The sequence below is a fragment of the Pseudorca crassidens genome, chromosome 7, assembly GCF_039906515.1.
Source record: "Pseudorca crassidens isolate mPseCra1 chromosome 7, mPseCra1.hap1, whole genome shotgun sequence".
NCBI classification, from domain to species: Eukaryota; Metazoa; Chordata; class Mammalia; order Artiodactyla; family Delphinidae; genus Pseudorca; species Pseudorca crassidens.
The window spans coordinates 20,605,229-20,626,895 of NC_090302.1; the positions used below are offsets into that span (position 1 = coordinate 20,605,229).

The window sequence follows — 21,667 nt, forward strand, 5'->3', positions numbered from 1 at the left end:
GCGCGGGGCACTGTGGGACACTGTGTGGGCCACGCGGGGCGCGACGGAAGCCTCGTTGGGTCAGACCGTGGCGACGCGGGAAGTCCGGACGCTGTAGCTGCCTGAAAAGGAGGTCCGAGGCCTGGGCCCCGGCCGCGGCAATGGCGGAGAGGCCCGAGGACCTAAACCTGCCCAATGCCGTCATCACCAGGATCATCAAGGAGGCGGTGAGCAGCTCCGGCTGGCGGACGGGCCAGGGGCGGACGAGCGGGCAGGGGAAAACAGGTCCTGGGCCGGTAGCTTTGCTCACCCGCGCTTTTCTCACAGCTCCCGGACGGTGTCAGCATCTCCAAGGAAGCCCGGAGCGCCATCTCCCGCGCCGCCAGCGTCTTCGTGCTGTACGCCACATCCTGGTGAGGCGGACAGAGCTAGCCAGAGCTTAGCTGGGCATAAGGGGTAAAGAGACCCCCCACACACACACACACTGGTTCGGAGTTCGTGGCCTGGAGGCCGCAAACCCCAGGAATTATGTTCTACCTCAGTGGAGGGAGGTTCAGAGCCCTCGTCCAGGTCTTGCGATCTCTGAAACAAAATAAGAAAACAGTAACTTTGCTTTAACCCTTTTGTACAGGTAAGGGAGGGACTTACCGTGTCACAAAAATCAGTGCATGCAGGCTTTCTCGTGCCACTTCTGGGTGCTCCTTTTCCCACCCACTCCGTACGCGGCAAGAGGGCATCTGACAGCCCTTAATCTTTCTTCTTTCAGTGCCAACAACTTCGCGATGAAAGGGAAACGCAAGACACTGAATGCCAGCGATGTGCTCTCCGCCATGGAGGAGATGGAGTTTCAGCGGTTCGTGACCCCGTTAAAAGAAGCTCTGGAAGGTAACTACCCTTTCGTTTTCTCATCCAAGTAGATGTTCATCCTGTATGATCTGCTCACCTGACCCTAAGTCTTTATCAGCTGGGGTGCCTTTAAGTCCGGTAAGCAAAGTATTGGATGCGACTCCGATGGCAGGCACCACCGCATAACTGTTTGTGGTGCTGGGTGGGTTATTTTTCCTTCTGTGCCTCAGCTTTTCCAATTATGCAGTGGAGTTAGCTGCTGCAGTCTGGTTCAGTCTTGCCTCCTAACTCCCTCCCCTTCATCCTTACAGCTTACAGGAGGGAGCAAAAAGGCAAGAAAGAAGCTTCAGAGCAAAAGAAGAAGGACAAAGACAAAAAAACAGATTCAGAAGAGCAAGACAAGAGCAGGGATGAGGACAACGATGAAGATGAGGAGAGGCTGGAGGAAGAAGAACAGAATGAAGAGGAGGAAGTGGACAACTGAGAGGATGGGGAGACGCAGCTCGGAAGGTACCACTCTGAAACGCCGTACACGTTTGTGTGAAGCATTTTCGTGCTGGGCAGAGTAGTCTTAGGCAGAAGATCGAAATAAAAACTGAATTATCATCAGAATTATCATCAAAACCAGCGCTTCCCAGACTCGGAGCATCTGAGTAGCGGAATCCTGTTTTGCTTAATCAGTCTCAAGGTTATGACTTTTTGGCAAGAGAGATTCTGAAGAGCTAATTTAATTGGTCAATTTGATCTCTCTTGTTTACTTACACGTATAGTTAGGCAGTTGTTGATCCCCAGTTCCCTCCCCGCCCCCCAAAAAAGTAATAATAACTTTCATGCTGCCGACTGTGTTCCAGATCACAGAGGCAGCCAAGGCTCAGGAAAAATTGGGGTTTGATCATGGTCAGCCTATCTGATTGTACAGGATTTGGCAATACTAGCTTATTTCAGGTGATCAGAATGGCTTAGCTTTAGGAAATTACTATAAGGGTTCAAGAGAACAATGAAATCTTTTCTATTGTTTCCTCACTTGACAGTAACATTAACTGAATTTTGGTTTCTACAGACTCAGTTGGCTTGGACCCCTTCTATATTGCCTATAGGCATGTTACCTGCTTGGGTGGCTATGTTCTCGGCACATAACGCTTTTAAATCAACAGAGTAGAATTAGTCAAGTAAGGTTGCCAGCGTCTTACTCTTGTAAAACAGATGGTTTAGTCTTAAATGCACCTCACTGCCTGCGACTGTACAGCTTCAGGATTTGTTGTCACCTCCTGGAAGGTATAAAATTCCAGGCTTTCTCTTCTTGTAGTCCATCTCCTAGACTTGTGACTTGGCTTTTCATTATTCCAATTCATGACAAGTTCCAGACTTTATTTCTTCTAGGCACAACTTTCTCCCTCTGTGCTTCTCACCTCCTGTCTCTGTTCTGCCTCTCCTCTGCTCCCCATTCCCACTTTCTCTGTCCCTCTTTTTCACACTTCTCCCAATCCAGGAACTTGGATGACCTGCTTAATATCCCAAAGTGTGGTTTCGTCTGATTCCCTAGTTCTAATCTCATGTCTTTTAAAAATGATTTTGTAAACCTCTCTGAACCATAAGGGAAATCTGATGGTGCTCAGGAATCTAATTCCTCCCCTAAGCCATCCCCTTTAACTGCTTCTGAAGTATCTCTGTTGACCTTTCCTAGTTTTCTTCTCTTTCCATTTGGTGCTTCGAGCACTTTTTTGTTCGTCTCTAAGTTGAGTGCTTGGAGGTTGAAAGGTAGTGAAATGTAGTGTGACACTGTTAATTTGTTAAATGAATACAGTGGAAAGTTTGTTGATAAATGAGTGAAGAATATTGAGAAAATTATAATGCTTTGTATAAATAAAAATTCTTGTTAAAAGTGATGACTCCTCTTTAATCCTTCTTGTTTGTAAGTTTGCTTTTGGGGAGGACCACTGATCATGCTCTGTACAGTTCTTGGGGTGTGGACTGAGCCAGACCCTTATAAATATGGGATCCTGCGTCACCTTGGATGACCAGCAGATGCTGCTCATTAACAAGCAGGGGCGCTGCTGCTCTTCAGCCACAGTGAGAGCTTCCCATGGCTCTGCTGGTCATATACATGGTAGATGCTCAACAACTCCAAACATTTATTGAGTCCCTGCTGTGTTCCTGGCACTGTTTTAAATGCTTTCAAGTATTAACTCTTAAATCCTATGAAGGAACACCACTGATATCTCCATGATTTCAGCTATGACACTGTATTACCCCTAGATTACGTAACTGTTTCCAATCATAATTCACAGATAGATACACAAGCCCAACGCTCATTAGGTCCAGTGGCTTTTTCCTTCTCCACAGCAGAAACATCGCTTCTTTTTTTTTTCCTGTCTCTCACATTTATATTTGTATGAAAGACAAAGCTATTCAATATATTTCTTATTTCTCCCTTGAAATTTATATCGATGCTATTTCTACAAGTTCGTTACAATGTCACAGTATATGTCTCTGGGAAAACAGCATACACTGAGTCCTTCATAGTTGGTTATTGTACAAATGATTTTTTTTTTAAATACACTGAACTTCAGTTTTTTCATCTCTAAATTGGCAGTATTAATACCTACCTTAAAAGGAGAATTTTGAAAGATAACAGAAGACTTTTAGCACAGTGGCATGTACACAGCAAGGCCTTGTTTTTATTTTTGTTTTTCTCTTCCATACATATTTTCATTTCCCTTTGAATTAACAGAGCAGCTTCAGAATAGGAAAGAAATCATTTTTATAATCTTGTCGAAGATGATCTGTTTTCTTTCATAATAGTAGCCTAAGGAGAATGTAAAGTCTGGATACATACACAGCATAACATTTGTACTCTGTGTGATAAAGACTAATCTTTGTGGCTTCTACTAGACATAGGCACTGTTACCAAGTATTTGATTGCTTTTGGAGCAGAAGAATATTATTTAAGGATTACCAAAATAGTTCAAGTTTAACTTCAGTTTGCTCATTCTATATTAATATATTCATTTCTAATTGTGTAATTTTTTTAATTTACGTAATTGATTTATAACATAGGTTTCTTGTGTACAACATTCTGTTTCTACTTCTGTATATTCTACAACATGCTACCCACCAAAATTTTATTTTCCATTCATCACCATACTGTTGATTCCCTTTACCCATTTTTCCCTCCTCCTTGCCCCTCCCCCTCTGGTAACTGCTGCTCAGTTCTCTGTAGGTTTGGTTTGGTTTGTTAATTTAGTTGGGGTTTTGTTTTAGTTTTTTATGTTGCACATATGAGTGAAATTATACGGTATTCTCCACAGGACTTATTTCACTTAGCATAATAACCTCAAGGTCCATTCATGTTGTCACAAATGGCAGGGTTTCATCTTTTTTATGGCTGAATAGTATTCCATTATATATATACACCACATCTTCATTATCCATTCGTTGGTGGGCACTTAGGTTGTTTCCATATCTTGGCTATTGTAAAGAATGCTGTGCCACGATGAACATAGGGGCGTATATCTAGAAATATATTGGTTTTTCTTTTTTGGCCGTGCTGCACAGCATGTGGGATCTCAGTTGAACCTGAGCCCCCTTCAGTGGTAGCATGGAGTCTTAACCACTGGATGACTAGGGAAGTCCCTAGAAATATGTCGTTTCTTTTTTTTTCTTTTTTTAACATATCGTTTCTTAATTCCCATGAGCACCACACAGCCAAGCCCTCAAGTCCCATCTGGACTTCTGTGGCTTCCTTTGAGCTCAGTTTCCTGCCTCATCTCTGCTTCCCTTAGCTTCCTCTGTGTACTGCTTGCCAAGTGGATCTTCCTGGAACATTGCTATGTTGCAGTCCCTCACTGCTTTCTGTTAAGTCAAATCCATACCTAGGCCTGTTATTCAAAGCCTGCTTAAGGTGGGCTCACCTGACCTTCTGTAACATGTTTCTACCCCAACATAAGGCTCCAGTCAAGAATGAATCCCCCAAAGAACTCTTCCACACAACCCTAGTTCTTACCAAACTATGACTACCTAAGAAAAACCATGTTTCCTGCGAGTGGGGACTATAACTTAAAACTATAGAATTCAAGGACTGGGAAGAATCTTTGAGGTCATCCGCCAGTTTTTCCCAACCACACCTCTCTCAATCCTGTAGTGGTATCCGGATTTTGAAGTTTCCTTACTAGGCCAAGGTAATGTTTCTCCTCTGTTTTTAACCACAGCCCTTCATGCTTAGAGATTCTGATTTGGATTTGGAGGGTGGGAGGATTACCATCCTTACCCATGCAAAATTACAAAAAAATCTCCTGTTTTCACAGATGGGAAATTGAGGCTCATCAGAGAGAAGTGACTTACCACTAATTTATAAAAGCTGGGATTCCGTTCCAGTGGTCCACTGCCTTGCTTCTATTTTTTTGTTAACTAAACTTTATTTTTGAACAATTTTAGATTTACAGAAAAGTAGCAGAGTATAACCATCACCCAATTTGCCCTCATGTTAATCTTACATAACCATGGTACATTTGTCAAAGCTAAGAAAAAACCCATATTGAATTTGGTTAACCAATTTCCTTTTTTGATTGAGATAAAATTCACAGAACATAAAATTAACCTTTTTTTTAATAAAGTTATTTATTTATTTTTGGCTGCATTGGGTCTTCGTTGCTGCGTGCAGGCTTCCTCTAGTTGTGGTGAGCGGGGGCTACTATTCGTTGTGGTGCGCGGGCTTCTCATTGTGATGGCTTCCCTTGTTGCGGAGCACGGGCTCTAGGCACGCGGGCTCAGTAGTTGTGGCTTGTAAGCTCTAGAGTGCAGGCTCAGTACTTGTGGCGCATGGGCTTAGTTGGTCCGCGGCATGTGGGATCTTCCCGGACCAGGGGTCGAACCCGTGTCCCCTGCATTGGCAGGCAGATTCTTAACCACTGCACCAATGGGGAAGCCCAAAATTAACCATTTTAAAACGAGCAACTCGGTGGCATTTAGCACATTCACAGCCACCACGTCTATCTAGTTCCAAAACATGTTCATCACCCCAAAATAAAACCTCATACCAGTCAAGCAGTTATTCCCCATGCTTCCCTCCCCTTGCCCCTGGCAACCACTAATATCTGGTTCTTTTTATGCTCTTCACAAGCATTTAGCCCAGTGCCATGTACCTACCTGGAAGGCACTCAATAAAGTGGGAGTTTGGGTTTTTTTTTTTTTTACTTTTTACTTAGTAAGTAGAATATACGTACTAAAAGGTGCAAATAAGAGTAGAGGTTGATAAATTTTCACAAACTAAAGACATCTATGAAGGAATTCCCTGGTGGTCCAGAGGTTAGGACTCCACACTTTCACTGCCAAGGGCCCGGGTTCAATCCCTGGTTGGGGAACCAAGATCCCACAAGCAGCACAGGTACAGCCAAGAAAAAAATTTAATTAATTAATTAATTAAACATATCCATGAAAGTCACACTGAGATCAATAAACAACATGACCAGCACCCTAAGAAGAACCTTCAATCTCCCTTCCAGTCACTTCCTATCTCCCCAGTAGTAGTCGCTATCTTGAATTCCAGCACAGGTTAATTTTGCCTGGGTTTGTGCTTCATATAAATGAATTCATACAATATGTTCTCTTGTGTCTGACTCCTTTTGCTCAGCGTTACATTTAAGAGTCATGTCGTTGCATTCACAATACTTTTTATGGATAAGAGTGACAGATTAAGGTAAAATTATATTTTAAAGGGGGGGGTGCTAGAAGTGGGAACAGGTCTCTCAGTCAAGAATAAGAGTGACATGGGAAAAATAGATTACACCAAACAGCAACATTCTTAAGTTTTCCACCCTGTTTGGGATCTTGGAGGTATCCAATGGTACTAATTATTTTTAGTTATCAATAAACTCAGAGATAGGAGAGGTATTTTGTTGTTGTTGTTTTTGGCCATGCCATGTAGCATGCGGAACTTCCCCGCCCAGGGATTGAACCCATGTCCCCTGCATTGGAAGCATGGAGTCTTAACTACTGGACCACCAGGGAAGTCCAGGAGAGGTGTTATGAAAGACCTGCTGGGCAGGGGATCTAAACTGGGGAAAAAAATAAATAGTAATTACCTCTGTGAGTTGAAGGAATATGGTTCGCAGGCAATGAAGAGAAATCCCAGTGTGGCATGGGGCAAATTAATCTCCTGGCAATTATTTTCCCAGTCTATAAAATGAGGATAGTAACATAGTTGTCATCAAAATTAGGTAAGTGAATGTAAAATGTATGGTACTGTCCCTAACTCTTTAATGCACAAAAAAGCATTACTTTCTTTCCACCACCTTCCTTATTGGAACACAGATCAGAACTCTAGCAGCTGGGAACTAAGCAGTGTCATATTTTCCTAGCATTAAGCCTCTCTGCCTCTTAGACTTGGAGTATAAGGCGGTATAAAACAGGTTTGGGGTACAGATTTTGAGAAATAAAATCTGAGAATAAGTGTAATACAACCCTCTGACATTCTTCACAGTTCAAAGTCGACTTTTCAATAATCCCCCTCTCACTTTCACAAAGGATTTCCTGGGACTTCCCTGGTGGTCCAGCAGTTAATACACTCCCAATGCAAGAGGCCTGGGTTCGATCCCTGGTCAGGGAACTAGATCCCACATGCCACAACTAAAGATCCCGCATGCCACGACTAAAGATCCCGCGTGCAGCAACTAAGACCCGGCACAGCCAAATTAATAAATAAGTAAATATTTGGGGGGGGGGGAAAGGAATTAATTTGCTAGGGTATTGATCCTGACCCCTATTTCACTCATCTAATGCTACCAGTTCACCCAAGCCCCATAAGCCTCACCAGAGCCCTCCTGCCCCATCTTTCCCCCCCAGACTTTTGGTCAAATCTCTCATTGTACCCATAATAGACAGGTCTGATGCCCCTATCAGACTTGGAGCCTTTCCAAAGTGCCCATGTCTTTCACATCACATCTCCCAAACTATGGTACAGAGTGAGTAAGCCCTGAGAAATTACGCTGGAATAAATTTTCTCTGAAAACTTGGAGGGCAGCCTGGTGCTGAACTCAACAACTTTAAAATGCTCAGTCCGCAAAAATGGACTTAGTTATTGTGTTAGGCACTATGGTGTTGTTTTAATGTCCTTGACATCTAATTATTCTTTCAATAAACAACCAGTGCCAAGTATGCGCTAGGCTGGGAAAAGAGGAGCTATAAAGAACACCTCAGGGCTCTAACCTCGAGGCCGGTTCACACGCAGAACCCTTGCCGCGCCGCTCCTGCGCCCCCAAGTGGGCTCCCCCGGGACTTCCGCAGCTCAGGAGCGAACCTCAGCGTAGGGAGGGGCGGGCCCTTCAGCCTTTCGGCAACCCGATTGGCCAGGCATACTGACGTCAGTGGGCGTGGCATCGGCCGGAGCCGACCTCAGGCCAAGTGCCCGCAGGGCGGATGGCCTGCACGCGGTAGGGGGCGGGCTGTGAGAGAGGGAGCTGCTTCCGGGAGAGCCGCCCCGCCCCCACGTGGGCCCTGGGAGACTAGAGCGCGCGGCAGTGCTGGCGGGAGTGGCGTCTCAGATTCCTTAGGGAGGCAGGTGAGTGGGGACTGGACTCGGGGAGATGGCGGACTTGGAGGCAGGGGCTGTGGCATCAAAGTCTTGTGTCCCCAGACCCAGACTCTGCTGTAATCCACAAGCGCTGGCGGTGCAGCCGGGGACGGAGTCACTCTGGGACTCCTATTTAGGCTCTTAGAGGTAGATTGTTCTGCTGCAGCGGGGTTGAGGTCTCTGCGTGGCCGTTGCCCTTGGGGACCCGGGTCTGGGCTCCGAGTCTCCTGGCTGGGGTCCATTCCCTTGGAGACCGCTTGGGTAGTCTCCATCAGTGGAGAGCCCGAGGTGCCTCGCAGGATGGGGGAGGGAGGTGCAAACAATAACAGCCGCTCTGTGCTAGGATTGTACATAAGTTACATGCATTGGCCCATTCAGTCTTAACAACAGCCCATTGAGGTCTGTTCAAGTCCTTATTTACCAGATGAGGATTCTGAGGTCAGACAGCTGGAAGGTGACAGACACAGGATTTGAACCCACATCTACAGACTCCAAAACCCACACCCGTAACCCTCATGCTGCCAACTGCAGCCATGTCCAGAGTCACCGTTCTGCCTCTTTCCTCCCTCACCCCCTTCACCCGGAGCTCTCCAGGAGCCCAGCTCCACTGATAAGCAGCTTTGAAATCTATACTTAAAGTATCAAGGGGTAATGGTGGACATTGAGGACTTCTCTGCTGGAGACCTGGATTCCTCCCCGAGATCTGCCACTGACCCCCTGCAGGATCTTGGACCAATGTCAGCCCAGTATCACCATCATTTCAATAATACAGTCAGCAAGCTTTAAGGAAGCTCTTCGTCAGTACGTTCTAGGAATTTGTGGAACTGGCTGATTCTCCTTTAGCTCCAGAGGAGATTTGGGCTCTTCAAAGCCAAGTCAAGGCCTGGGTCTCCTTCTCTTTAATCCCTGTTCCTAGCACTGGGGCAGGCCCAGAGTAGATATTCAGGAAATGCAGTTTGAATAAACACGTAGCCAGTTGGCTCCTTTTCAGAACTGCCTGACAGCTGCTGTCCTGGGCCCTTCTGGGGGTTTGGATTTCTCAGCCCTGGCCACCTTCTACCTAGCTGGCCCTCCCCTGCAAGTGGCAGAGCCTGCCATCGCTGGCAGCAGCTCACAACCCTCTGTGCCAAGACCACAGCCTCTGGAATCCTCAGTGGAGCACAACATGGGGGGATCAGGCCCTGCATCTCTTCTCAGCCCCTCCAGGTGGTAGTTCTCAGGGCCCAGCTTAGGTTACTCCCAAGTTGGAGAAGTTACCTTCTAACGAAGGAGATACTTTCACAATCAATCTGAAATTTTACTTATCCCTCAGTGTTGCCTGTTCCATGAAGCCATCCATCCTTGATTCCCAGAGACACAGGTCCCTCCTATAGCATATAGTCCACCCCTCTACTGTAGCAACTGTATGGTGACTATTTCTCCTTCACCACATAAGCTGCTGGAAGGCAAGGACCCCACCTCAGATATCCTGGGAGACCCTGTGGCCCATCCAGGTTTGAGTGAAAGTTCTCCCTTCTGGGTGTGGTGCAGAGGACACAGCTGTGATCCACTCCAGGAGGTCTTGTCAGCCCACTTCTACTCCTAATGATAGTAAAAGTAGCTGCCTATTTACTGAGCGGCTACTGTACCAGGCATGCACCTCTTCACTATCTCTGATCTTCTCTGCAGCTTTGCAAGTTTGATAGTATCATTCCCATTTCATAGATTACGAAATGAAGATTCTGCAACCTTGCCCAAAGTCATACACAGAGCACAGAGCAGACCTGGGACTGTTTGACCCTGAAACATTACTCTTTCTGCACTGCCTGCTACAGCCTTCCAGTTAAGCTAAGCTGTTCTGCATCCCATGGTGACTTACCCTTGTCTTCAGTGTGGTGTCACAGGATTTAAGCTGTGGCTTACGGGCTCCCTTAATTTGGGAGAAGTGCCCCTTCCAAGTATGTGAACATCTTCCAATTTTTCAGGGACTTTTGGCAAAGCAAAACCTCCACCTGGATTTGGCTCTGCAAACAGAGAAGCACCTCTGTTGCTCAGGGGGTGTTGTTCTACTGCACAGTTCTTTGTTTATTGGGGCTTCCCTGGCGGTCCAGTGGTTAAGACTCCACGCTTCCACTGCAGCGGGCACGGGTTCGATCCCTGTTCGGGGAACTAAGGTGACACGTGGCACAGCAAAACAAACAACAACAAAAAAAACAGATGTTTGTTTATTAAGCACGTATGTAACAGAATGACTACCTGTGGGGCAGGTGACAGGCCCTTGAGTAGAAGCCAGGAGACCCATGGTCAAGCCCAGCTTTGTACCTGACTCGCTGTGGATGTCAAATAACTCCTGTCTCCTTTCTGCGCCCTACTTTCCACAGCAGAATGTAAAAGATTAAACAGGGTTGGTGATTTTCAACTTTTTTATTTTTTTCAGCACTAATACCCATTTCTCAAATCTCTCTCTGAATCCTAAAATTAAAAAAAAAAAAAAACAGATAAAAGTGGAACTGCCCTAGTAAGGCCTCCCCCTCACCACTCTCTAACCCCCACCCCCAAACCCCCAGTCTCCTCCGGGTGAATTGGACTGCAAGGCCCCTAGGCAGCCCTGCCCTTTCGCTTCTGATAAGCAGAAGGCATTTGCTTCCTCAGCCTTCTAAAGTAGATGTGGGTTTGAAGCCAGTGGAATGCAGCTTTGGATTCCAGAAGCTGGGGGCCTGCTGCTATAAAGGTGCTCTGCAAAGTGAGTTAGAGACCCAAAGACCTACCTTCAAAATATGATGTGACTCTAGAATGACATTGAGCAAGTCAGTTAACCTCTCTGAGCCTCCGTCTCCTTATCATTAAAAGTTAGAACAATTCTCTGCAATTAAATGGGATAATATATATGTGTAAAGTACCTAGGGCAGTGCCCAGCACACAACATACACTCAGTATATTTTTCTCTGATACCCTCCATCTCTCCAAGGCAGAGATAGTATAGGCAGAGCAATGCCTACTGAATCAAGTGTTTATCAGTAGTATGGGGTATGGTAGGTAAAACCCTGCACTCATTGTCTACAACAAACTCAAATTCTGGCTCAGTCACTAGCTGTGTGGTCTCGGGCAAGTGACTTAACCTCTCTGAGCTGGGCTAATCCTTGGCAGACCTAAGAGCAAAATCTTGCACAAAATGGGCACTCAGGACTTTGTATCTGCTAAATGATTGCTCATATGGGAGTTGGGACATCTTTGGGGAGGCCTGGCTTGCCCCTGGGTCAGATGATGTGGCTGGCCCAGGGGTGTGGTGGTGGAGTGGCTCCTGTGTGGCTCCTGATAACCCCAACCCCGCCAAGGAGGAGGATCAGATGAAACAGGCCCCTGAGCTAGTTGGGAGGGAGCCCAGGGGCCTGGGAGGCTGGAGGACAGGGGGAGGGGAAGGCATCATCAGTGTACTGAAGGACCCCCACCAGGCCCAGAGAGTGTGCAGTGTGGGTAAGTCCCTGTCCGTCTCTGGGTCTTGAGGTCCCATTCATACAAGGAGAGATTGGTGGCTCTTTGTTTTCCCCCTACTTGGCTGTTAGGCACCTCCAAAAAGAAGCGTCTAAAACGGAGCTCCCCACCTCCTCTCTCTCCAAGCTCACCTCCCCCCCCCCCCCCGGCCCTCTTCCTGCCTGTCCCTGTCTCCGCTGCCCTCCAGGTCAAGCAAGCTAGCGCATCCGCCCCAAGAGACTGCCTCTTGGCCGCCTTAGGATGGCCCCTCCTCCCTACCCCTCTCGCCCCCACAGCCTCTGTTCTCCTCTGCTTCTAGTCAGCTCTGCTCAGGATGCAAGAATTATCTTCCTAAAGCCAGGCTCTGAGCAGGCCCCTGCCCCGCCCCCTGCTCAGAAATCTTCCCCGTCCTAGGTCTGGCCGCCCCTCCCCTCCAAACACACATCCTCGATTGCCTCTTCAGTCCTCAGAGCAGTCCACAGCCCGTCCTCCTGGCCCCTTCTTTCCCCTCCGGAGGGAACATTCTCCCCTTTCCCTCTGCCAAGCCGAGCCCACTCATCCTGCAAAACCGAGTTCTAGTCCTGTCTTCTTCCAACAAGCTTCTGACCTCCTAAGTCACATTGGAAGTCATGGTTCCTTCATGGTAGGCTCGGCCTCTCCGAGATGCGCTCAGTCAGCCCGATCCCCTGGGACGGCGGTGCCAACTGGATGAGAAATCATGTGTGCGAGTGCCCAGCGTGGCCTGGCACATAGTAGGTGCTCAAGAAACAAACGTTAATGCCCCAGCTTCCGTCTTACACCCCTTATTTGGCATTTAGGGCATATTGTCTTGTACTTCATGTGGGTAAATGTATTTACTGTGTGGCAGAGTGCTGTGCAGGAGGCAAACATGAACTAAGTGTGGACCCTGCCCTGCAGAAGCTCCGCCTACTGAGACGAGATAAGATAAGGCCACAGAGAACTGGTATATAAGAGAGACTGTGATCTGGGCAAGAAGAGATGCTGCAGGGGAGAGGGAAGGAGGGGCCGCCTGGTGAACAACCTGGTAGGACTTGGGGATGGGGAAGTTGTGGAAAGAGCACCAGCCTCCTAGGGAAAGAGGGTGAGCGGAACGCAGCCAAGTGTGCTTGGGGAGCGGCAGAAGGCTCTCGGGCTGGAAAAGCAGCCTCCGTGGCCACTCCACAGGCATGTCTGTCTGTCTGTCAGCACGGTGCGATTTAATCCTCTTAGTGTGTGTCCGTGTACCAAGGGGTTAACAGTTTTCCCCTAGAGGTAGAATTACAGGAAATTTTTCTCTTTTTGCTTATCTGTACTTTTCTAAAATCTCTGCCATGGCCATGGACATTGTTCATAGAATAGGCAAAGCTTAAGTGGTGGCTAGATCAGGGCTTCTCATAGTAATGTCCAGTCCATCCTAGACTGATTCTTTGATAAAATGCAATGAAAATGAATTAATAGAGACATGTTGTTTTAAAAAAAGAGAGCAAATAATATACAAACCCAGATTTTATATTATTAGATTCAACTTGCTCTGGAAGTTTCTGAAGTTTCATGAAAGTGCCTATTTATCTTGGTGCACACCGGCAGGGATTGGTGAACCCCACTAGGAGTAGCACTGGGGTAGAGAGCAGGGGAAGCAGGAATCTGGAAAAGCCTGCGGGTATGTGACCACCTCCCGGTGCCAGGGACCACGTCTCATGCACCTCTCGTCGCCCTCACAGAGCTGAGCACGAGGCAGACCCCCAAGAGCCCTCAGTTCCAGCCACCCGGCTGCCCTCTGTCCCCGCTGCCCACCATGCAGCCCCAGTCAGTCCTGCACAGCGGCTACTTCCACCCACTACTTCGGACCTGGCAGGCAACCACCACCAGCCTCAGTGCCTCCAGCCTCATCTACCCCATCTTTGTCACGTGAGTCCGCAAATGAGCCAGGTCTCTGATCGGCAGGGGGTGGGTTGAGTGTGTGTGCATGCACGTGAACAGAGCAGGTGTCTGTGTTGCGGGGATAAAGTGGGGCTGTCAGCTTGGAGCTAAAGGTATTGAAGTGGCCTGCTGGGTTAGGGACAGCCATTAAGAAAAAAACAAACCTTGAAGAGAATACAGTCTTCCCATTTGGAAAATAAAAATAACCCTTGCCTTTTTCATCCTGAGTTTTTGCAACAAGACAGAAGCCGAGACGATGTTTTGTTGGCTGTAAAGTACTGTGTACATGTCAGAGGTGGCAGTCATGATCAGTCATGATAGCACAGCTGATACATATTGAGGGCTTACTGTGTCCCAGGTACTAGTATGCTAAGCACCTGTGTATATTATCTCATTCCACCCTGACAGTATTCATATGAGAAAAATACGGATATTATCCCTTAGAATGTCATCTCCATGAGGGCAGGGATTTTTGTCTGTTTTGTTCACTGTTGTGTTGCCAGAGCCTACAACAGTACCTGACACATATTAAGTGCTCAATAAATATTTGTTGAATGAATGAATGAATTGACCCAGGATACAGGTGAAGGCCCTGAGGCTCAAAGAGTACCATTTGGCCAAGGTCGCCCAGTCAGTAAGTGGCTGGGATAGCAAGCAAGGACCTTCTGATCTCAGTGTCCAAGTTCTTAACCACTTGACTCCTTCCTAGGAGTACTGTTCTTTGAGTACAGTTGCTTGTTGTCACTGTTATTCTTGTTGTTCCTATTATTATTTCAGGCCCTGGGCTTGGCCAGGCAGGGGAACCAGACACTGGATCCCATCTTCCTCCCACCATCTCCACCTCCATATTCCTTCCGAGTTTCCCAACCATCTCTCCCAGTCACCCCCTCACCACTGGCCCTTCCCACAGCTACCAATCCATAGCCCATCCCCCGCTCTTGCAGGGATGTTCCTGATGACAAACAGCCTATCGCCAGCCTCCCAGGAGTGGCCAGGTAGGAGACGGAGTGGGGAGGGCAGGGTTATGATGGAGGGAGCAATTCCACAGGTGGAGGTGACAGGAAGCAGAAGCAGACCCAGGAGGCAGAAGATCCAGAGAGGCTGACTTCAGCTCAGAAGGACTGTCTCGGGGGGGCAGAGTTGTTCCACAACAAAAGAGGCAGCCTCGGTCAGTAATGAGCTACCTGTCACCAGAGGCGCCATAGCAGAGGAACGCTGAACTTCAGATGGGAGGTCAATAACAGAACCTTGAAGGGGCCTTCCACAGCTGAATCCCATAGCTCTGCTACGTGGGGCCTCGGTTTTCCCATCTGTTTGGTGGGTGCATTCCTGCCCCTCCATGTACTGTGAGGCTTGAGCCCTCCTGGTGCCATGTGCACCTTGACTCTTAACAGAGGCACAGGCCAGAGGCGTGGGGGGACCCTAGCCTGGGACCTGCCTCACTTCAGCCCCTCCATGCAGGTATGGTGTGAACCGGCTGGAAGAGATGCTGAAGCCCCTGGTGGAGGAGGGCCTGCGCTGTGTCCTAGTCTTCGGCGTCCCCAGCAGAGTTCCCAAGGTGACAAATCAGAGGAGGGGTCAGAGGGAAGGGGAGGGGGAGGCTGGGTGAGGATAAGCTGAGGTTGCACGCTGATCACACCCTCGCTCCAGCCTTGTGCTGGCCCTGGGGCCACCGGTGAACGGACACAGCCACTGCCCTTGAAACAGCAGCCATGTAGGATCAGGAAGCTAAGTAGGGCTGTAGCTCTGAATGGTCAAGTCAGGTTTCCCTCTGCAAAGTGGGAACGGTCCTCCCCATGCCTCCTCGTCCAGGGGCTGTCGTGGTGATAAAGGAGAGGGCCGGGGCTGTGCCCTGGTGGCTGGCCACTGTGGCTTCCAAAGGCTTCATGTGATTTTGTCCTTCCGCTTTGTCCTTCCCCTGTCCCTAGGATGAACGAGGCTCTGCGGCAGACTCCGAGGACTCCCCGACTATCGAAGCCATCCGTCTGTTGCGCAAGAACTTCCCCGGCCTCCTGGTGGCGTGCGATGTGTGCCTGTGCCCCTACACCTCCCACGGTCACTGCGGTGAGCTTCCCTCCTTCCACCAGCCCTGCTGCCACCAGCACTCCCACTGCGGTGGAGACGGGCCAAAGCCCGGGATGCTCCCCCAAACCCAGCTGTCTGTCCTGCAGGGCTTCTGAGTGAGAATGGGTCGTTCCAAGCTGAGGAGAGCCGCCAGCGGCTGGCAGAGGTGGCGCTGGCCTATGCCAAGGCAGGTGAGTGAGCCACCAGCAGAAATGGGCACCCCTGGGTCGGGGAGGTGGCAGGGTGGATAGGAGGGTCCCAGAGTTCTGAAGGCCACCCTCTGCCCTTTAGGCTGCCAGGCGGTGGCCCCGTCGGACATGATGGACGGGCGTGTGGAAGCCATCAAGGAGGCTCTGATGGCACATGGATTTGGCAACAGGGTAGGGGCAGGGGTACAGGTAGCGCGTGGGGAGGAAGTAAGAGCCTGGACCAGACCTGCCCCCATGTCTGCACCTCACACAGAGAAAGCAAGGCCCAGAGCTCCAGTGGGACTAGGACACACACCTCTCCTTCCGGCCTGGGTCCTTTCTCTCCCTGTCACTTCACCCTGGGACATCTGGAGGGCTGGCTGAGCCGAGACCCCTATTATCTGCCCATAGGTATCAGTGATGAGCTATAGTGCCAAATTCGCTTCCTGTTTCTATGGACCTTTCCGGTGAGTGGGGATGGGCAGGGGTCTGCTGTTGAATCCCTGACCCGTTAACCCAAAGCTGGAGCCCACCCTGGTGTCTCTGCTCCCCAGGGACGCAGCTCAGTCGAGCCCAGCTTTTGGAGATCGCCGCTGCTACCAGCTGCCGCCCGGAGCACGAGGCCTGGCCCTCCGCGCGGTGGTGAGTGACCAGAGCGCCAGCCCCACCCAGCCTGTCCCCCTGTCACCTCGCCTCCCAGGCACTGCCCACACCGTAACTCATCCCTTAGGACCGGGATGTACGGGAAGGAGCTGACATGCTCATGGTGAAGCCAGGAATGCCCTACCTGGACATCGTGCGGGAGGTAAAGAACAAGGTGAGCACAGGGCAGAGGCCAGAGGGGGCTCGGGGAGATGAGAGTGTGTCCACAGATTCTGGGCCCTTTGATCGAGGGACTGCAGAATCTCGGAGTTGAGCAGTCTTCCCAGGAACAGGAATCCCCAGCAACCCCCCTCCCCCTCCCCCGTCCCTGTCCCCACCCGGGAACGACTGTGGGCCTCTGCGCCAGGGCTCGCAGGAGCCTTTGAACAGTTCTGCTTTAACAGCTCGAGGATGGGCCAGGCCGGCAGCAGCAGTGACTCAGGGCTTGGGGCTCAAGACGGTCACACATTGAGCAGGGAGGAAGGGATACTCCCAGAGGCATGCCCACCCCTACTTCAACCTGCCTGCCCCCCGCTGCTTCTCCGCAGCACCCTGAGCTCCCTCTCGCCGTGTACCACGTTTCTGGAGAGTTTGCCATGCTGTGGCATGGAGCCCAGGCCGGAGCGTTTGATCTCAAGGTTGCTGTACTGGAGGTCATGACTGCCTTCCGCAGAGCAGGTGAGCAAGCAGGGGTGGGAGTTTTTGACATGTGCCGCAGGGACTGATAGGCACTTTGACCAGATAGGGAAATAAAGTCATGAGACAGCCTGGAGTCTCATGCCTGGAAATGCCAGAGATCTAGACAGGCTGGGGAAGAGACGTGAAACCGCAGGAGAGAATGTGAAACAGTGAAGTACGCAGAGCCCTCTGTTATTTTTTGGTTTTGAGACCTTGGCCAAGCCACTTCTCTAAGTTCAGTGTCCTTGTCTATGAACTAGGGATAAGATAGCTGGTGCGTGGTTGTCAGGAGGATTAAATGAGATGCTACGTGTAGTTGGCGTATGCTTGTCACTTCACAAATGGGAGCTGATTTTGTTGGTAAAGCATACAGCGTGGGGAGGGAACTCACAGCTTACCTGTTTCCCCCACTGTGCGGTCTTATACATTGGCAAACTGAGGCCCAAAAGGAGAAAATGCCTTCCCCGAGGTCACACAACGTACAGAGCTAGGACTCACCAGAACTGAACTCAGTGTTAGGTTGTGACACCCGTGGGCTGTGCCTCTTCATGGTAGCCTTCTTCCCACCCCCGGCCCTCATCTCCCAGAAGGTATTCCCCGAGCTGACGCCCTGCCCTCCCCCTGCTTCCCGCTTCTCTCCCAACACAGGTGCCGACGTCATCATCACCTACTACACGCCTCAGCTATTGCAGTGGCTGAAGGAGTGATGGAGAAAACGTGCAAGACCCAAGAACTAGAACTTTTTAATGCCTGAGCCTTGGAGAAGTGAAAACCAAAGTAAACAATGCTTTAAGAACTGTGTGCTCGTGCCCGCTTCCTGCTTACGCGCTGGCAGGCACCCAGAAGCCCTGGGTGTTTCTGCCAGAGTGCCACATCTTCCCACTCACAGCCACATCCTCATGGGCTCTCCTAGGCTTCCCTACCCCTCCCCTGGGTCAACCATGAGGCTCACCTCTGCCACTCCAGCTCCTTCCTCAGGGGTGGCATCAGCTTGAAAGCCACCAGGAATCATGGGCATTGGCTCAGTGGGGCCTGGGAGAAAGGCTTGGAGCATTAAAGGAAAAGGAGGGCAGTTGAATCTTGGACCCTCAGAAGCTCTGGAAAGCTCGAGGCCTCTGGCAGCAGAGCTGGGCACACTGGGACTGAGGCTTAGATTGACACCCTGGGTTTAGAGTTGAGATTTGCTGCGATTCCACTGGAAGGCGATTCCCACACAGGCCAGTGCTTGCCAGGCTGCCTGAGATCTCCTGTTGTTCTCTGAGCCATAAACCCAGAGAAGAATTACTCATTAACGAGCAGAAAAGAATTATTCATTAACAAGCAGGAACGCTGCCTAAGGATCGAAATTCGGAAGCAAAGAGAGAGTTCCTGACGGTTGGAGATGCCACCACCAAAAAGGATTTTTATTGAAGAGGTGTTTTTTGAGAAGGTCTGCTTTGTGCCCACACACAGTGCTGGGTCCTGGGGGTATAGCAGGACAGACCTCAGCTTGTCTCTGAGTGGAATCTATACAAGGAGAACAGGGGTGACAGAAAACAACAAGAAAACAGACGAGGCAGTTATACATTGTAATAGTGCTTCTAGGGAAAGAAAGGGTCTGAGACAGAGAATAACAGATGATGGGCCTCACTTGAGAAGCCCTCCATGAGGTTGAGGGACAAGGAAAGACCCTTACAGAGGACAGAGGGAAGCAGACACCAGAAGCTGCGAGAATGACGGAGTGCACGGGCTCCTGCAGTGGGAGGGGCTTGGCAGGGCCGCTGGGAGCCAGATGAGGAAGAGGAAGGTGGGCTGCAGGACTGGAGGTTGGAAAGGTAGATCCTGCACCTTGTAGGAAACTTGGGTTCTATTTTGCATCTGATAGAAAGCCATCTGAAGGATCTTAACCAGGACTTATAGGTGTTCCAATTTCCCCCATTCTGCTCCTGTGAAAAAAATGGAGGGGTGAGGGGCCTCCCTCGTGGCGCAGTGGTTGAGAGTCCGCCTACCGATGCAGTGGACACGGGTTCGTGCCCCGGTCCGGAAAGATCCCACATGCCGCAGAGCGGCTGGGCCTGTGAGCCATGGCCGCTGAGCCTGCGCATCTGGAGCCTGTGCTCTGCAACGGGAGAGGCCACAACAGTAAGAGGCCCACTTACAGCAAAAAAAAAAAAAATGGAGGGGTGAGCCAGAAAAAGCCTGGTCGGGAGACTTGGTGACCCCCTGGAGCAAAGACAGTGGCCTGGACCAGGGTGGTGGCAGTGGAGAGAGAAGGAAGCAGAATATATTCAGAATACACTCTGGAGATAGAATAAGAAGATTTTGCTGATGCTTTCACATTGGGGGGATTGAGGGAGGGAATGGGAGGCAACAGATGCCTTCATGGGTTTCTGGCTTGGGCAGCTGGTTTCCATTCATTCTGAGGGTGACGCGACATAATGTTTCCCCCCAGTGAAGGATTCAGGCCCAGCTAAGGAGGTGCCAGTTTGTAAGTCCACCTGCCTGTCTGCAAAGTGACAGAATCCCATCTCTAGAGTCAAAGCAAGGTTAGTTTGGATGTTACAAAATTTGGAATTATATGAGTCAGAAGCAGCTCCCCTCTAACTCCTGCTAGTTTTCCCCAGAGCTGTGGCCCACTTAACTGAAGATCTGATCTCATTCTGTCCTCATCCTTGGGGACTTGAAGAGTCACCTAGAGGCCCGAAACATTCATGGGAGATCAGCCATTGATGGGCCTCAGGGCTTGGGCCACACCAGACCCTTCCGCCACCCTAGTTTCTTGGCTTCCTGGCCCCTGGCCCCTGAGCTCATTTCTGGTTAGTGTGGAAGGGAACATCCTGCAAGGCCATCCTACATTCATCATTGCCAAGCACATATGGGGGCCTGGCTCTGTTCTAGGCACATGGAGATGGGAGATAGACACTGCCTTTTAGGTACCAACAGCCCTCAGGGAGCACATAACTGTGTCGAGAGCCCCCAGGGGTAAACTTTGAGTGGAGTGATGATGAGTCTCCCTGAGGAGAACCAAGAGGCGGACCTGTTACCAATGATGTGACAGGTGCTGTGAAGGCCACACCTGGCCTGACCTGGTTTGAAGATCAGAAAATACGTCCCCTAGGGTCTGATATTTAAACCTAGACCTGGAGAATGAGCTACCAAGCTGAGACATGTTTAGGGAAGGGCATTCCTGGCAGAGGGAACCCTGGGGCTAAAATGAGCTGGAAGGCTGGCATGGCTGGAACACAGGGAAGGGTGGGGAAGAGAGGCCTGAACTGAGCAGAGAGACACCAGGGCCAGACTGTGCGGGGGTTCAGAAGCCATGCTGAAGGACGATGGAGAGCCTTATTATTCCCGGAGAAAGGGAAGCCATCTGAAGGCTTTCGTCAGGGGAATGAGTGGCTCCTGATTTGCATTTTATAAAAGCATTTTGACAGCACTGTGGCAAAGTGCAAATAAGAAATGTGGCCTAGACTGAGTGGTGACAGTGGGGATGGAGAAGGGAATGGATTTAGAAGGTAGTTTAGATGTCAAGGACGAACCTGGCTTGAGCTCCTGGGTTGCTGATAGGCCATTTACTGAGGTGGGAACGCTTGGAAGGGGAATCCTAAATTGAGCTTGGGTTTGCAATGAGGAAGCTCTATCGACAGAGTTTATGTGACTCTCCCAAGGCCACTCAACAAGTTTGTGGCAGAACTGGGTCTAGAACCCCAGTCACCAAAAACAGCAGAGCTGGGATTTGAACTCACATAGCCCAACTCCAAGGCCTCTACCCTTACCCACTGTGCCATACCACCTCCTAATAAACTAACAAAATTATGGCCCTAACATTATGCTATTAGTAGTTCCAGTAGTGGGGTTGCCTTCAGGCATCATGGTCTATGTGAGTGGCACCCTCTGGAGTCAGGACTCGGCACCTGAGGTACCAGCCTACTGTCTGCTCCACCCCCACCCCTCTATGCTTTGTCTACAAAGGCAGTAATGACCAGGCAGGCAGCTGGAGGGATCTGGGTGGTCCTGCGGGGCCTGGCTCCTCCACAGTCCCCGTCTCCTGCTGTGTGCCTTCTTCTTGCTAGTCGTAATTTTATCTTTGGGCAGAGAACTCAGTTTTTAACAATCAACAAGGCATTTTATTCTCAGATTTCCAGGCATCTGGTGAGCATTAAGGGCCTCTCTCAACAAGATTTGATTTTTTTATTTCCCTCTCAGATTTCCCTCTCAGACGGACGGTAGCTTGTCTCTGGGACATCCTGAAGGCCACCACAAATAGCCGACACATTCCATCGTCCTCACTTTTTGTTTCTCTAAGATCCCTAAAACTGGGCTTCCCCGGCGGCGCAGTGGTTAAGAATCCACC

General features: G+C 49.8%; 2 protein-coding genes and 1 long non-coding RNA gene across 6 annotated transcripts; 2 read left to right on the forward strand and 1 right to left on the reverse strand.

Annotated features, from left to right (window-relative positions):
• The first annotated feature begins 2 nt into the window (after positions 1-2).
• POLE3 (DNA polymerase epsilon 3, accessory subunit) lies at positions 3-2,711 on the forward strand. Its single transcript, XM_067743594.1, has 4 exons — positions 3-206; positions 307-392; positions 746-864; positions 1,137-2,711. Exons 1-4 carry the CDS (start codon positions 141-143, stop codon positions 1,307-1,309), a joined length of 444 nt encoding a protein of 147 aa, XP_067599695.1. The 5' UTR covers positions 3-140; the 3' UTR covers positions 1,310-2,711.
• A 262-nt stretch (positions 2,712-2,973) lies between these two features.
• On the reverse strand, positions 2,974-8,104 carry LOC137227537 (uncharacterized). Its single transcript, XR_010944891.1, has 3 exons — positions 8,029-8,104; positions 6,906-6,999; positions 2,974-5,732 (listed from the first exon to the last, which is right to left on the reverse strand). It is a non-coding gene; the product is annotated as an uncharacterized lncRNA (long non-coding RNA).
• Positions 8,105-8,212: 108 nt separating this feature from the next.
• On the forward strand, positions 8,213-18,135 carry ALAD (aminolevulinate dehydratase). Of its 4 annotated transcripts, XM_067743591.1 has the most exons (13): positions 11,749-11,845; positions 12,711-12,887; positions 13,564-13,750; positions 14,707-14,757; positions 15,224-15,320; positions 15,691-15,826; positions 15,934-16,017; positions 16,118-16,206; positions 16,426-16,481; positions 16,569-16,656; positions 16,745-16,831; positions 17,205-17,334; positions 17,983-18,135. In XM_067743591.1, the coding sequence occupies exons 2-13, from the start codon at positions 12,842-12,844 to the stop codon at positions 18,039-18,041; spliced, it is 1,110 nt and encodes a 369-aa protein (XP_067599692.1). In that variant the 5' UTR covers positions 11,749-11,845; positions 12,711-12,841; the 3' UTR covers positions 18,042-18,135. The 4 variants fall into 4 exon arrangements, with proteins under 4 accessions (XP_067599693.1, XP_067599694.1, XP_067599691.1 ...); XM_067743592.1 differs by lacking the exons at positions 11,749-11,845; positions 12,711-12,887 and adding an exon at positions 8,213-8,380; XM_067743593.1 differs by lacking the exons at positions 11,749-11,845; positions 12,711-12,887 and adding an exon at positions 8,213-8,376.
• The last annotated feature ends 3,532 nt before the right edge of the window (positions 18,136-21,667 follow it).